The following is a 17,282-nucleotide window of genomic DNA, read 5'->3' on the forward strand; positions in this document are numbered from 1 at the left end:
AATAAAGGCGCGTGAGCATCTTGCATTGAAAGCTATCTAGAGAGAGATGCTATTAATTCGAGTTGGTGTGGAGTTGATCGTGCTCGTGGACGCTGCAGCATTGACTGTTCATATAGAAGGTTTGCGGTTCTAATGCTGTGCACTTTATCAAGGCTGGTTCATAGGTGCAGCATGGAGTGTGGCAGGCTTGTTCATCTCCTCTCCCTGACTGGCACACACTACTACAGCACAAACTTTGCAAAGCTGTGAAGAGCCTTGCTGTAGGTGGGCATTGTCCATCAGTTTTCATTTCAATAGGAGCACGTATGTTGGGTGTGTGGGGTGCTGTGTTAATGAAGGCGTACCCAGGTGATTATTTCAGCAGTGTGGTGTAGTGGTTAGGGCTCTGGACTCTTGACCGGAGGGTTGTGGGTTCAATCCCAGGTGGGGGACACTGCTGTTGTACCTTTGAGCAAGGTACTTTACCTAGATTGCTCCAGTAAAAACCCAACTGTATAAATGGGTAATTGTATGTAAAAATAATGTGATATCTGTATAATGTGAAATAATGTATAATGTGATATCTTGTAACAATTGTAAGTCGCCCTGGATAAGGGCGTCTGCTAAGAAATAAATAATAATAATAATAATAATAATAATAATCTTTGTTTTTATTGAAATCCCATGGCGGTTGGCTTTTGCAAAGGAGTTCATCTGTGCTCGTATGATGAAACAGGCTGGCAGTCTTGACTCCTTCTAGAACTTATTAAAATGAGTTATTACGATGTACAAGTTATTAAGGAGAACGCTTTACAGATTTAACTTTCGATTCACTATTTACTGATGTTATTGAATTATACAGCAAGTCAAAAGTGTCGGACGCCAAGTGTTGGGAAATGTTTCTTCTAACATCAACATTAATGTGCATCTTCTGTAAAAAAAAAAAAAAAAAATGATAAATGAAGCTCCGATTGCCTTGAAATGTATTGCTATACAGTACAGTCGCTGCTATTTTTATAGCAGTCTTATTTATCTTTCCTGTAGATTTAAGTGCCTTCTGTTTGATTTGTATATAGAGCAGTTTCTATTCATAGGTTGGCTTAAGCTGTAACACACGATTCTGTTCAGAACATTCTAAAGTGAAAAAGGTTCTGAGTGTGTGTGTGTGTGTGGTGGTGTGTTTTTTTTTTTTTTTTTTTAAAGAAATGTTTGTGTAGATAAAACCAGTAGTTTCTGTGTGTTTTTAGTGGCGAGTTCCTAAAAATAAAAAATAAAAAATTCAGAAACTAGTCAAAATACTGCAGCGACGCGGCTGCCAAAACCGTGGCTCTCGCTGTGCTTGGCGGAGCTCCAGAGAGAGAATTTAACCATGGTTTAAATCACTGTTGCCGAAACACTAAATCTATTGTTAATTATAAAAACCGCACTTTTCAGCTTTTATGTTAAGCGGCGCAGCTTCAAAGGGCTTCAACATATAGCCAGCCGCCACCTTCTGTGCTGTTGGAGGTCTTTAAAGGTATAGCGTGCGTGTGTGTGTGTGTGGGGGGGGCAATGTTGCACGATTGAGAGAAAGCTATAAGAAATGAACTTGACATTGGCTAGCACATTGGTCTGCTGAGGTTTATTTTTTTTTCTTTTAGGATCATTCCATGCCATATCTTCTCAGTTGGCACCAGGATCACCAAATCAAAATATTCAGCAATAGTCTCATCGTGCTAGAGCAATGATCAGGGCAGTTAGTCTTCATCGTGCTAGAATCCCGGTTTATTACTGTAGCTGTAGTTATTGTCTGAGGGATCTGTATCTGAAACCCATGAAAATGTGCATCTCGTATGATTAAAAGGCAGGCTTAAATAGTAAGAATTTGTCATGGTCATGCAATGTTTACACTAGTTTCAGTTACTGGTCAGGGATCTGAACCCTGTCCGCAGTGGGCATTTGCATAGACAGTTATATTGTGAATGTCTCATTACTCTGAACTATAAATAATACTGTACGTTACACACATCATGTTAAAGGGCGCAGTGGGCCGTGTTATTACCCTGAAAATAATTCTTAGGTGATTATTGTCGCTTGCCATACATAGTGCATCCTTTATGTAAGAATAAACAAAATGTTTTTTCACGCAAACCAAATAAGTTTGGAGAGAAGAGAGGACGGGTTGGGGAAAAAAATTATTTAAAAAAAAAAAGCACATGGTTCTGAATCAATATCTGACCATGAGAGGGAGGCTGGCTCGGAGAGCTGTGCTGTGGGCAGGCGGAAAGTTTTGATCAACAGAGTCTGGACTGGTGGTCTCCGGAGCAGACAAACACCCCATTAAAATGCCCTTTTTTTTTCCCCATCTTGCTCCTCTGCGCTCAGCTAATCTGGCCCTGGTCCAAAGTCCAGGACTGGGCGCCGCTATACTGTACTGTAAGTCAGTGGCTTCGTGCTCTCATTTCAGAATCGGACATTTCTCTGTACAGCCAGTAGTGGGTCATTCCAGTCGAGACAAATTTCAATCCCCAGGAAAGGGGTTGGTATTGGTTAGAAAAGGAGCGAATTCACTGGTCTCTATTCCCTCCTGTACTGTGATCTCTGACCATGTCATTTCAATAATAATAATAATAATAAAACTCTTTAATCTCACTGTCTCTCAAATTTGTTAACGCAATTACGTTTCTGCTTCTGTTGCTTAAATTTGTTTTAAACGTTATCTGCTGACGGCTGCTGTGTCCCGAAAAAACAAGTCGTGTCGTGAGCCGAGGGACCTTGGTATTGATGGAAAACACCAGCAAACTGTGTGTTCGGCTTTACTAGGAGCACAAACACGAGCTTGTGTGAGTGAGAGACTGTCTGACCTTACTGCATATATACACTGCTAATCCTTTGAGCGGCTATGCATGCTTTCCAGGTTGTTTTTCCTGCTTCCATCACAGTAATTACATTGGTATTAAAATCTCTTCTGCGCTCTGCGTTCTGTTTTAGATGTTTTTGCTGCTGGGTTCAAACATTCCTAATGCGGTTTCGAATCAGAAAGGTTGCGCAACGTGTGTGTGTGTTTGTTAAAGTAAATAAGTAGTCGCTTTTTTTCCCCCTTTTTAATTTCCATGCAGTTTTATAGAAAGTAAGGACATTTTGTCATTTGATTAATTATATCAGAAGCATCCTTGACTATATCATAAAATCCTGTTGATTTTTAAAATGTTGACCTATAAAGTGCATGTCCTGTAACTCGGAATAATAGATTGACGCACCTATGACTGATGATGATCATGTTTCTAGTTCTTTTATTTGATTATTTTTTTTTTTATTGGATGCAATTTACGATTGATTAAATTCAATGGGACGGGGGCAGATGTGAGAAATTAAAACATGCCTGTGTTCGGTTATGGTTGCCATGGCATCGGTTGGCTAACAAGCACTGAAAGCAAATTCATTTGTAATCTTGATTCAGAATTAAAGGATATTAAAGCGTTGGAGGACACTGTAGTGTTTTAGAACAAACTAATTAACATACTAAAACTGGAGTGTTATCCAGGGTTGTTCATCGGCTGGGGCAGCCAAACCGATTCACGTCATGCTGTGGTAATTGCAGTAGCTACTGTAGGCTTGGCATCCTAGCTCTATGCTGCTGCTGTTAGTTTGTAGCATGTCTGAACAACAAGAGAATGGTGCCCTTCACTACAGTAAGTTTAGCTTTTCCCACCAGCTAAGGAGCAGATCAAAATGCTTTCCCTCTTTAGCAGTGGGGAGGCAGGCAGGTTTGCTTGTTCTGCTGTAATTGCATCCAATACAAAGGCTGAATCAAAGCCCTGAGCCAGCCAGACTGCAATGCGTAAAAGCCTGCCTGCTTGCCTGCCGCTGGGATTGCCCGGACCCTGGTGCAGCCTGGTAGGGGGATGTTGCTCTGTGTGAGGAGCACAGCGCTGGAAATCTCAAGAGATGGGAAAACAGGAACCTCCAGCTGGGATACTGCTGATCCAGAGCCGGCACTGGGAGCCACAGCACACCTCCAGGGAGCTGCTGCTTTAATTACCGATGCAAGTTCTCTCTGTCGAGCAGCACGCGCCCCTCGGACGTGCACGGAGCAGGGAGGCAGGGAGGTGCAAAAACAAACAGCAAAACAAGTGTGGCTTTCAAGTGTCAACGCCACGCAGTGTTTAATTGTGACTTCACTTTCTAAATGGCACAGAAAGATCAAGGCTTTGTCGTCAATGAGGACCGCTGGGTTGAAATGTCAAGGTTTGCTTGCTGTGGTGTGAGAAAGAAACTATTAATACTGTGAATATTATTGGATCCATTTAATTTGTGTCTCCAAAAAAAAAAAAAAAAAGAAAAGTTATTATGCCGATTAGGATACTCTTAAGTCGGGAGCCAAAACCTGTTGACTACTTGCACCACACATCAGTCATCTGAACCTGTTCCTCTTTGCTTAAAGACATTTCACACCTGAAAAGGAAAAGGAAGTTGGTTAGAAAGTAGAAAATCAATAGACTGGAACTAAATCTCCTGCCAGTTATAGATTTCAAAAGGAAGTTGTGTATCCCATGAAGGTTTTTAATTACTTTAGCAACAATGGAGGAGATGTCATCCATCATACAGAATATTAACCACTTCCCTCTCTGCTTATGCAATGCTGTACAGCGGATTGATTCCAATGCACCTTTACTTTCTGTACTGTAATTATTTGCTTTGAATTCTGTACAGTAAGATTTAAAATCAATTGACTACTTACATGCATCACCACATTTAATTGCTATTTACACCAGTTGGATTTAGTTGGATTTAGTTTTCCATGCAACTTTTTGGTTGTGCAATGAATAACTTCTCAACTTTTTTTGCAAGGCACTACAGCAGATACACATGTACTGTACTAGTAATTGTTACATTGAAATTTAATCAGATTAAATTTTTCTGTTTTTTTTATGCATGAAAGAAATGCTGTAAAAGTCAGGTTTTTGCGGCTAATACCTCCATTCGTGATGTGGCTTGGATCACCAGACTGACACAAAATGAGAGAAATTAACCTTAGAGACAGCAATGGAGCAGCCTTTTGAAGGCAATAGTTAAAGAGAGGAAAAAAAATCCCAACAATATAACGCAGAAAGGAGAACAAATGATAATGTACACGTCAGGTACTGAGGCAGGGAGCCCGTGTTAATTGCAGGGGCCGCTGTCCTTATAGTAACTTAAAAGAAATATCAAATAACAAAATCAAACTGCATAACACACCTGCGCTTGTCGGTCCTGTCCCAGTTTTTGTACACTGCAGGGATCGGGCTTTCAGAATTCAAATTGCTTCCTGGAATCCCTGCTGATCCAACAAGGAGTGAACGACAAAGTGCAGAACACAGCAGGACGGCCTGGTGGCACTTGTTTCAGCACAGCATTGCGATCGTCAGTCTTTCGGGGGACTGCAAGGTCTTGCGTGTGCTCAGGGGGTAGGTGTGCAATGCATGCACACGTGGGTGGAGGTCCTTTGGAATGCGTGTTCATGTCGCGTGCAAATCCGCGTAAAAGGAAATGGAACCGCTAGGTCCATGAGATACAGTTACCAAATAAGGAACTAGTGTTACATTTCAAGTTTATTTCATTCTTTTACTTCTGCTTCTGTGCTGAGCCGAATGGAGGTTTACACAGGCAGGCTTCATCTATCACACCGATTAGGGTGCTCTGTCAAATCAGGCATCAGCGACCTGGTGATGAATTGCACCACACGTCACCGTGATCTGCATTTGTTCCCACTTTGCTTAAAGACATTTCATACCAGCTAATTGACTAACAGTTGTGTGTGTGTGTGTGTGATGCCTGGGTAACGGGACACCCTGTATGTTTTGTATGATACTCCACAGTGAAGACTCAAGTGATGATCCCTATGTGGTTATTTTGTCACAGTCACACCTTTATATCACACGAGATTCAAAGTGGTTCAGGCGGCTCCTCTATACAATTGATCAGCAAATCTGGGCTTGACTGTATTCTTTAAACAATAGCGTGAATCGATTTTAAAATCAGAGAAGTGACTAGACACTGGTGAAGAGCAGAAGGGTGCAAGACGCACTGACCAGACCCTGTTGGAGAAGCTCTGTAAATAGTAATAACAGTTGAGTAAACAAGCTATCAGATTTCCGCTGAACTTTTGTAGCATCTCCAGGGCTTTTTACAACAAGCGTGTCTCCTAAAGCAGTGGCTCCCAACCCCGGTCCTGGGGACCCCCTGTGTCTGCTGGTTTTCAGTCCATCTGAACTCTCAGTTACTTAACTAGACCCTTCATTGAACTGATCATTTGGTTAATTAGACCTTAGTTGTTTTAGATTTAAATAACAGTTACAAATTTCAAGTTAGCTATGAAACGGACGTACAGGTTGAAACCACGTTCAAACAAGTGCACAAGAGAGAGAGGAGTTGGAATGATCATCGGCAACGCTGCGCAGTTAATAATTATTAAATGACACTGATGCGATTGCTAGGAGTTCAGTCAGGCTGGTTCTTGGTTTGCATTCAGAGGTGTGATTGCTAGGAGTTCAGTCAGGCTGGTTCTTGGTTTGCATTCAGAGGTGTGATTGCTAGGAGTTCAGTCAGGCTGGTTCTTGGCTTGCATTCAGAGGTGCGATTGCTAGGAGTTCAGTCAGGCTGGTTCTTGGTTTGCATTCAGAGGTGCGATTGCTAGGAGTTCAGTCAGGCTGGTTCTTGGTTTGCATTCAGAGGTGTGATTGCTAGGAGTTCAGTCAGGCTGGTTCTTGGCTTGCATTCAGAGGTGCGATTGCTAGGAGTTCAGTCAGGCTGGTTCTTGGTTTGCATTCAGAGGTGTGATTGCTAGGAGTTCAGTCAGGCTGGTTCTTGGTTTGCATTCAGAGGTGTGATTGCTAGGAGTTCAGTCAGGCTGGTTCTTGGTTTGCATTCAGAGGTGCGATTGCTAGGAGTTCAGTCAGGCTGGTTCTTGGCTTCCATTCAGAGGTGTGAGCGTTTAAAGGCAGCTCTTTTATCACAGCTCCAGATCAGGGATTCTTTTGGCTGGTTGGCAGTAACCCGATAGCAATTATAAATAGGCTCCTACAGGAGTAGTTTTGAATGGGAGGCTGAGTCAATAGCAAAACAGGTGTCCTGGCTGGTGGCAATGGCAGTGTCCTGTGAAAACCTTTCATACACACAACGAAGCAGGACGCTGTAAGCTTTCAACATTTGTATGTCCGTCTTATTTGTTTTGGTTTCTCTAACTTTTTTTTGTCCAATAGTCACCTCCCTGTGTGTGTGTGTGTGTGTGTGTGTGTGTGTGTATATATATATATATATATATATATATATATATATATATATAATTGCCATAGAATCAACCTGCTTTAATACTACTATAGAATCAACCCACACCATCTAGAGTACGTCATGTCACGTATACATTTTAAAAAGTATTTTTTTTGGACACTTCTCACGCCCCCCCCCCCTGTTGAGAACCACTGGGTAAATGTGATGAATTAGCTACTACAACACTTCGTATTAGCTGCTCATGTATAGATTACTTTTTGAGTTGTTGTGATCACAAGTTTTTGAAGAGTCTCAGCAATGTGAATTAAAGATTGCTAAATGACAAGCTTGGTCAAAGTTGTTATAGTAGTGGACAACACTAGTGGAGGCTTTGAGTAAATTGTTGATGTTCATAACATCGATATCTATATATAACTCCTGAATGTGTCTAAGACTTTTGCACAGCAGTGTGTGTGTGTGTGTGTGTGTATATATACTGTGTGTGTATGTGTGTGTGTGTATATATATATATATATATATATATATATATATATAATATATATATATATATATATAATAGTGTGTATGTATACAGTGTGTATGTATGTACGTGTTGCATGTCTCTTCAGTCATGCTAAAGCACTTACATACAGGCAGTAATTCAACAGCCTTGCAACCCTTAATGCATTTACTGCACGATTAGGATTTGCTCCCATTATTTAAGCCTTACTTGCTCTGATAATTGTATTGGCAATGATACTGTCCTCGCTCATCCAGTGGGGTAATTCCCTGCATGCCTTCCAGCACTGCAGTGTTCCACTTTCTGACTGGCAGTTACTATTGATACTCAGTGTATTACATTCTCAATTGAGAATGCGCTGCTTAAAATAAAGTCCCAGCTTGGAAATATACACTGTTATGGTGTGTTGGATGGATCAGTCCTCTTTAGGGATTATGTATGGAGGCCAAAGGAAAGTGGGCTGTAACGCTGTGTTTCCATCTGCACCAGGAGATCAGTTCCAGCGTGTACCTGGAGGTTTTAACAATGAAAATAGTGACGCTAGCTAACGTTCACGAGCTGGATCTCTATTTGATACTGCTGGGAAGGAAAGGGTGCTTTTGAAGAGGGTTCCGTTTCCTTCTGGCTGCCTCTACTTGATTCCAAGCGTTTATCCACTATATAAAGAGCTTGCTATTTCAGTTTCGGGAATGGCTATATTGAGAGCCCCCCCCCGCCCCCCCCCCCCCCACACACACTGTACGTGTACAGGTTTGACTTCTTTCACTGTGTATACCGATTGCACTTTTGGTGTTAATGAAACAACATAAATTTGTAATGCAGAATTTCCATCCTTTTTTGTTGTTGCTTTTAAATAATAATAATAATAATGATGAGGAGGATGATGATGATGATAAATTGACTTCACATTTCAGTATAATATAATGTTCTGTGGGTGTTGGCACAATGTCGTGCTGTAAGACAATTCTGACATCCTTAATGTCACATCCTATTGTGATTATAAATAACTGTTTAAATACTGGAATAGCTTGTTTGAAAACCCTGCACCGGACAGCAGTTCTGGATGCACTGAGGAGCCGTGGGTTGGTACACGTGGCATGTGCGTATCCATATGATTTAGCTTAATTCCAGCATTCTGTTAATCAGGGTCACAAAAAAGGCTAACGAGCTTTGCTTTGTATAATTAGATACAGATGTTGTGCAGGGGCCAGCAGGTGTGGGTCTGTCTGACTGCTCTGCAGTACCTTCCCACATTATACACAAGAACATGAGAGAAGACCAGTCGGCCCACTGAGACTCGTCCCTTCTGAGCCCCTGCTGCAGTTGCATCTTTAGTTGAAATGCTGATAACACTGCGGATAAATTAACAACTGATCGTTAACTTGTACATCATTGTAATCTGTGTATCTGTAAACCATCAACGCTTTTGTATGTTGTAAAGAGCTTGCAGACTCCTCTGCATTGCACTGTTGCTGCGGTCTTTCAGGCGTTGATCCTCCTTTGAGCGAAATTCCCAGGAAATTCCCCCCCCGTGCCTCTACTTGCTCAGACTTGTTACTATGGGAACCGATGCCTGTTTATGATGGTTTCACAATCCAGACAAATCCACCGCTCTCACGTGAGACCAGGGAAGGATTTGGTAACCAGTTTTTGTTCTGTGTTCCTTGTTCCCAAGCAATATTATGACAAGTTGACTCGGACCGTGTTTACTGTTTGTATAACAGTTATTGCTACACGCTGTAGTCTAATCGAGACTGAGCCAGGCACAGTCATTATTGAAGACAGGTGTACGTTAAGTTGTTTTTGTGTTGATGGCAATAAATCTGTTGTTGCTACACAAACATTAAGGGTTCAGAAGAGTAGACTAGGGCTGTTAAGAGTGCTTGTTTGAATGATGCTCACAGAAAACCGGTTTATACTGTTCTCCTGTTTCATCTAAATCAACAGGGCCAGTGGTTTTGCCACTTTCACATAGATCTTGCTGTTTCAACAGCAAACCACTTTCAAACACTATATCCCTCACGGTCTCAGGGATGGAAATCAGACTGTGTTTGCATAGCAGTTTCACCCAGCAGTGTATAGGTAACAAGCTCAGGTGTGTCTTATTAAACCAGGAATGGATCAGACTGCTATGCAATGGGAGTCTTGTTTTCATCCCTGCGGTCTAGTGGGTACATGACCTTGATTTACAATAAATTGCCAGCCATTAATCTTGAGGGAAATATTTGAATACCGTATATGTTTACTCCTTTAGCAGCGACAGAAATCCTCTGATTACTCAAGTCGATATAAACAATGAGATTTGAAATGTAGATAAGCACTGTGCTCTAAGCATTGCATAGAAAAAAGGTTTGGTAACAAATAACAGAATAAGAACTAATAGAAGGGACAATTAATTGACATGTCAGGCAAGAACGACAAACCCAGATTCCTACTGATATAATCTGAGATGCTTCCTGGCACAGACGTTGGAGAAAGCTGTTGTATGGACTAGCAAGGCCTCGTAGCACAGTGGTATAGACGACAGCGTTTTGCCTTGAGGATAGTTTTCTGATTGCTGGTCGCTAGCGATGTCATCTCTCTCGCTTGGAGAGAGCATGTTATGCAGCGGATGCACCTGTAATTGAATGGTGATAAAAACAGCAATGGTGTTGCAGTGCTGCAGCTCTGTGTGATGCTGGCAATCTGTCGGCCGCTACAAATTGCACTCAATAAACGTTTCACACAATAGCACTTTCTTATACTATTGCACGGTTTGAACATCTCAGCAGCAATCACTGTTCGTGCATTTACAGTGAACTTTTAAAATCCCTTACAAAAAATGTACTGAGCGCATCAACAGCAATGCTGGAAAATGAAATATTCTCGTACTGAAGAATTGCAGTAAAGTTCTTGTGTGTGGTGTGTTTTTTTTTTTTTTTTTGGTTACGTGATGTATGTAATAATCTCATGGTTTTATATCTAGACCTTTATGCAGATTTCCATTGTGCGCCATGGCAGAAACCAAGAATCACATTACAGCAGCGACCCCCACTTCCTTTGCTAGCTGAAGAACAACAAGTCATTGCTCTTTTTATTAACGCTTCTCCCTCCTTCTTTTTCTCCCGCAGTTTGCCGGAGTATGGACATCCGGAACAACATCACCCATCTGCACATGATCGAGAACTGCACCGTGATTGAAGGTCACCTGCAAATCCTGCTCATGTTTAAGACGAAACCCTCGGATTTCAGTGGCCTGCGGTTCCCCAAGCTCGTGATGATCACGGACTACCTGCTGCTGTTTCGTGTCTACGGGCTGGAGAGTCTCCGGGACCTCTTTCCCAACCTGACGGTCATCCGGGGCACCCACCTCTTCTTCAACTACGCCTTGGTCCTCTTCGAGATGCTGCAGCTCAAAGAGATCGGGCTGCACAGCCTCATGAACGTGACGCGGGGGGCCGTGCGCATCGAGAAGAACCCCGAGCTCTGCTACCTGTCCACTCTCGACTGGTCCAAGATCCTCGACTCGGTGGAGGACAACTACATCGTCTCCAACAAGGACGATCGCGAGTGCGGAGACGTCTGCCCCGGCACCATCAAAGGCAAGGGCTGCATCCAGACCGCCTTCAACGTCCACTTCGGAGAGCGCTGCTGGACCCAGGATCACTGCCAGCGAGGTAAGCGAACTGACCCCATCCTCGGTGGGTGGGCGGGCTTGGTGGCTTTGACTCTTCCCTGTGTGCAAGTACGAGGATGTGAAAATCTGCATCTGTTTAAGATGAGGGGTAGGAACATCTTGGCTCCTCCAATTTCAGGATCTTGTTCCAGCCAGGTCTTGGAACGTTAAACTGACTCTCAACAGGGTCAGTTTACTAATTAGGGAGCAGGTTTGGAACAGTGTCCTGAAATTGAACGGACTCTCCCTGATCTAAACAGGGGCAGCTCTTCTTCATACTGTTTTCCTTAAACCAGGGAACCCTGAACCCGGTCCTCGGGGACCCCTGTGTCTTCTGGTTTTCATTCCAGCTGAGCTCTCAATTTACTTAACTGAACCCTCAGTTAAACTAATAATGAGCTTAATTAGACCTTTTGTAATTGTTTTCAGCTCTTAAAAAGTTGGACATTTCAAGCTAACTAACATTTTATAAGTAACTTGAAATCTGCTACTTTTTTAGGAGCTGAGAACAATTAAAAAGGTTTAATTTTAAGCAAATTATTCGTTCAAAAAATTAAGTTTTAATTAAGTAATTGAGAGCTCAATTGGAATTAAAACAAGAAAGCCCTGCCTTTAAACTCATCGTTGCACGCTTAGACAAGAAGAATGCAGGTCGGGTAATGCCAGCTCTTTCATTACATCCAAACTTCCACCCAGCCTGGTGTTGGAAGTCGCCTCTCCTCCAGCAGGGGAAGGTGAAAGATCAAATGAAAATGACACTGGATGAAGAAGAGGAGCTTGAATGTAATGATCGCCTGGTGATCGGGCCATAAGAATGTAGCCCCCTTTTCCCAGGACCTCTGTGCTCAGAACTTTGAATGCCTAAAAGGTCTTTCCTATATATAATAGGGTTAAAGAACTTAAACTACTTGTGAGGAATGAGGATAGCAGTCAGGCGTCGAGTATCCTGTTTCCTGCACGATTTATAATAGCAAATTGTTTTCCATCAGGTTTGGTATTTTCTTGAAAAGCTGTCGTTGCTTCGTGGAGCTAGCTTGTTTGCTGACAGCAGGTGCGTGTTAACAGCCATTTGAACCCCTGTTTCTTTTCAGTGATTGTTGTCGTTTGTTGGGCTGGTAGAAGGCTTGCAAGCTGTAGATTGTAAGCTAATAAAGTTACAAGTAAAAACACTTTGCTTTTGTGACACAGTCAAAATGCAGTAAATTTGTAACGAAAGACGTTTCTTAAGTCTAGTAGACAAACTACGACGCGCATTAACCCCCCCCCCCCCAAAGAAAAAACAGGATCCTCTCCAGGTTTTTCGTTGAGCCTAAATTAAGTAACCTCAAATCTAAAAGCTGGAATGGCTCAAACTGCAATGCAATGGGAGTCTGAAAGTAGATCCTGAAACCCGGACAGCAGGCAGGTATGCCTCCACTCAGTGTCGTGTGATTTGCACTCGTTCAGTCAAGTGCCATGTCAAAGCTGTGGCTGATTCCAGACCGTGATGCAAGATTTCACACATGTCGGAGCTCCGCTCCCTGAAATAAGGGGAGGCATTCTGGCTGTCGGGACTCTAGATCTGAGCACCTCTTGTTGCATACAGCAGAAAATTATTATTATTTTTGAATGCCTTTTTTTAGAGCTGGTAACTCTGTCTCTCTTTATATTGCATGTACGATGTTGTTAAATGGTTTTTTTTTTTTTTTTTTTAACATTCTAAAGTTACAAAGTTTTCCTTGTGGAGGGAAGTATGCCCACCCATAATCCCCCCTCTCTCTATCAGTTATTTGATACAAACAGTAGTTCCTACATCTATCAAATTGAAAAGAAATAAACTCCCGTACAGGACCTGTCACTGCTCAGGCTTCCATTGTGCATTGTGTGGGTTTTTATGGTTTTCGAACCCACCGCAAACTTACTTTATGGCTCACAGGAGCCCCCAGATTACTGACTGCTACAATAAAGACAAATAACCACATGTTTATTTCTTTATTGTTAGGGTGCAGATTTGTGTAACGATAAAAAATGTTGTTGAGCTCGTCCCTGGGTGTTTGTGTTTGGTCTGGTGTACTTTGGAAATAGCAGTGCTGGTGAGGACTAAAGTCTGTAATTTAGTTTGTTCAGGAAAAGAAATCTGTTTTAAAGGAAAAAAGACCACTAAGTGCTAGGGGGAGACACAGACACACAGACACACACACACACACACACACACACACACAGTTAATTTGTATCGTATAGCAGCAGTATAGAGTGGATCGTTGTTGTGCTGCATAGATTCTGCAGGTTGAGTGAAAAATGAGAAACAGCTGTGGACAAGGTGTAGGGCCACCATGTGCAGCCAGGACGGCACTGACTTTTGACAGGACAAATCTGCAAGGTGTTTAATACGTTCTGTAAACCGCAGGACTTTGTTTAGTCTTGGCTGAGGAGGGCTTTCTGTCATGATGTGACGCTGCCCATCATGATTGAGGCATAGCCCGGTTACACAAAAGCGATCGCAGATGTTTCTGTTCAAACCTTTTGCCTGGTGTTTAAAAAGCCCACACGACACTTAGGGTTACAGAATGTTAGAAGCACAGCCTTTTATGGGTTGCTTTGCTTTTGAAGCTGCGATTCCCTTGTTTTTACGAGCTGTCAGAAGCCTTTGTGGCCTGATACCTGACCGTTGGTTGTGTGATCTTGTGCTTGTCCTACAGGGCACACAGAAGAATTTCAACAGCATGGACCTTTCAAGTCGTCCCCCTTACTGTGGCTTTGTAGAGAATTGATTTACGTTTTGGTGCAAATTAATTTGTTAGGCGTGTATTATTAATGGCAACGGGTGACAATCATATTTTATCAAGCTCCAAGGTAAATGGTTTCACCCAGAGGGAGAGGATGGGGGGGAAAATGAAGTGAGAAAGCAATACAGTTAGATGTTGTTTTCAGTATCGCAGCTCTGGAGTGTGTTGGAGAGGCTGGGGTCCATCGCTAGCTGCTTGCTGCTGCAGGAGGAGGAGGAGAGGAACAAAACGCCTTGTGAATTGATGAACTGCGAGACAGATATGTCAGACCCGGAGGGGAGTGAGCTTGAACTGGAGATGAATCATAAAAAAATAAATAACTAAAAAAAAAAAAAAAAAATCATTAAATTTCAATCTCCTGCCACGTGAAGTGGAAGCTCTGTGTTTCGCTTTTCAAAGATGTGATAAGAATTGGCTTTTTTCCCCCCTGCTCTGTATTTAATGTATGCCAGATGGCTGCGGACACTTGATAATCTCTGCGGGGCATCCGTCCCAGAGCTTGCCAAGATGGGACTTTACTAGGCTGTTGCGGGGCTTGTGGTAGTCAGAGCTGAGAGATCCCTGCGGTGTAGAGCAGACCAGACTCTCTCGCGTCGGACGGCTGTCCTTTCCCAGCTCGCCTCTCCTCGGAGTGTAATCCAATTCCATATGCAATCTGAGGTTGTTGAGACGAAGATAATAGCGGGGTGACGTTTAACAAATATCTTGATAACTGCGACCGCAGTAGAAAACTGATAGTGTTGTCATGCTTCCAGAGTTCATTTGCCTGCTGTGAAATATATACATATAAAAAATGATACTCTTAACTGTTAACCCGTTACGAGCTCTGCAAAGTGCTGCATGTGATCTAAAAAAGGTAAGCTGTGACAGACAGCAGTGGTGTTAGATTACTGATTTAATTGTACTGTAAACACCTAATAATGAATAGCACAACATGCACCTTCTGTCCCTAGTGATGATCGGCATGCTATGATTACCCCGGCACATCCAGTAAAAGGTTCAGATTGAATGTACAGACTCCCTCTCCCCCTGTCCCAGATCTCTCTTCTTTCTGAATGCAGACGCAAACGTTTTTTTAGGAACCACTGCGCATCTGCTGTGTAGATTGCATTGCTCAGATTGATATTTCCTTTCGTGGAAAAGTCAGCATGACAATGGAATGGAAACGATTAAAACTGAATTCCTTACATTTGCATGTCTGGCTACTGGGGCACCCACAGGGTCCCATTATTAAAATAATATTATTATTATTATTATTATTATTATTATTATTATTATTATTATTATTAGTTTGCCCAGTGGCACAAAGCGTACTCTAATTGTAAACTCTTGTGCAAGACCGGCAGGTCCTGTTCCTCTGTGAATCGTTTAGGCTGCATGCATGGCTTGGTGATTGTTCTGGGACGTTTTATTGGACGCTTATGTCAGAAGCTCTCTCAAACCTCTCCCCCTTTTATCAGAAACAGCTGTGGTGGTCCAGCTTGTTTTCAGACTTTGTGTTAACACACTGACATTTTTTCCGTCTGCGTTTGTTTATTTGAGCTGCTGAGTTTTTTTTCCTTTTCTTTCTATTTACCCGCTGCTATGTGAAGACCTCATTTTAAGTTTCTTGTTTTTCTCTTGATCCCCTTTCGCTGTTATATTCACACACACACACACACACACACACTGACACACACAGACACAGATGTATAAAACACATTCCTAGATGCGGTATTAATGCTCATCATTGTTCACAGACAGTTGAAAAATGCATATGCATCTAACCATGGAGTGCAAATGTAACTCGCACACTTATAGGTAACAAGCACAGGTGTGCTCATAAGAAAGCCTGGATCCACTCATAACTACTTTTCAGTGCTTCTACAGTATGCCCATCCCTGTAGTATACAGAGCATAATCTCCATTCCATGCTTTATAAATTCAAACCATTATCTGCTAGGGTTCAGTTACAATGAACCCTGCGCTGGATTATAAAAACACAATAGCAGCTCTCAGTCCAATACTACTTAAACAGCAACCAGTAATGTAGAAACTGTGCACAACAACGTGGCGAAAGCAAAGCAAAAATCACACGTCCGAGCCCCCAGGTACACACAGCGTTCTTGTTATTTTGTGCCTCACCCGCCAAGAAACCACTGGCTTCAGAGGAGCACGTTCATCTCGGGAGGAAAAAAATACAATAAATGCAAATAAAAAGGCACGGCTTGTTTGGAAGTCGGAGCTTTCGTAGTGTTCCGAGGTTCTAACGGGAATTCCAGATTGGAATTCTAATTTGATGTGGATCCGGCAGAGGCATGTGACAATTAACAGAATTTAGCGTGTGGGTGTTATTAACAAAAGAAGCGCTTATTTAAATAAATAAACAAAATGAAATGCGTTGCGCAGATAATCAGTCTTGAAATGATTTTTTTGGCCAGTTTTTCTGATTTTGTTTAAGTGTCATAAGGCACTTTATTTTATTGAATTAAAATGCAGCAGTATCCATGCAGCTCATGAGCTGCAGCTGCCTCTATTACACAACCGGTGAGTGAAAAGCCTCCAAGCCAACTGAAAAACATTGAATCCCAGACTGACCTTCTGAACTCTTTTATAAGCTATATTTAGACCAGCCTCACAGTTCACACTTTCTGCAACATTTAACATCAAAGAATGACTCTTCTTTTTATGTTCTGCGCACTTTTGCCCAGTTGCTCATAATCTCGGGTTATCTGTAAAATAAGTGCAGAATTCGTGAAGACACCTATTGGAAATATTTTATTTGTAATGCAGAATGTTTGTCATAGGAGTATTGATATAAAAGAATGCTGAGCTGGTTTGTGGAAAAACATTATTGCCAGACATGATACAGAGATTCTCAGATCAAAACCGATACTTAACGCTTTTTAAAATTAATTTTGTTAACAAGCACATCTCAAGTCTACATTTTTTGTAAAAGTGCTAGACTGGAGGGGATGAACCTGTCGTATTGAACTAGGATCCAGTTGGTCGCTTGACATTGTGAACAGAACATCTCCTCAGAAATCTGGTAGCCCGGGGCATTTTCCCCCCTTAATTAATTCTTCACACAATTGCTGTGGCTTATCTCTGAACCCCAGGGACAAGACATTTCAAAGCAGACTTACCCAAGGTTAAT

General features: G+C 42.2%; 1 protein-coding gene across 1 annotated transcript in view; it reads left to right on the plus strand.

Annotated features, from left to right (window-relative positions):
- LOC117428863 (insulin receptor-like) overlaps positions 1-17,282 on the plus strand; it is an 87,417-nt gene that overhangs the window by 9,831 nt on the left and 60,304 nt on the right. Inside the window, exon 2 of the mRNA XM_059015010.1 lies at positions 10,837-11,382. Within this exon, the coding sequence (XP_058870993.1) occupies positions 10,837-11,382 (546 nt within the window). The remainder of the gene's footprint in view (positions 1-10,836; positions 11,383-17,282) is intronic.

Source organism: Acipenser ruthenus, chromosome 49, assembly GCF_902713425.1.
Source record: "Acipenser ruthenus chromosome 49, fAciRut3.2 maternal haplotype, whole genome shotgun sequence".
Lineage (NCBI taxonomy): Eukaryota > Metazoa > Chordata > Actinopteri > Acipenseriformes > Acipenseridae > Acipenser > Acipenser ruthenus.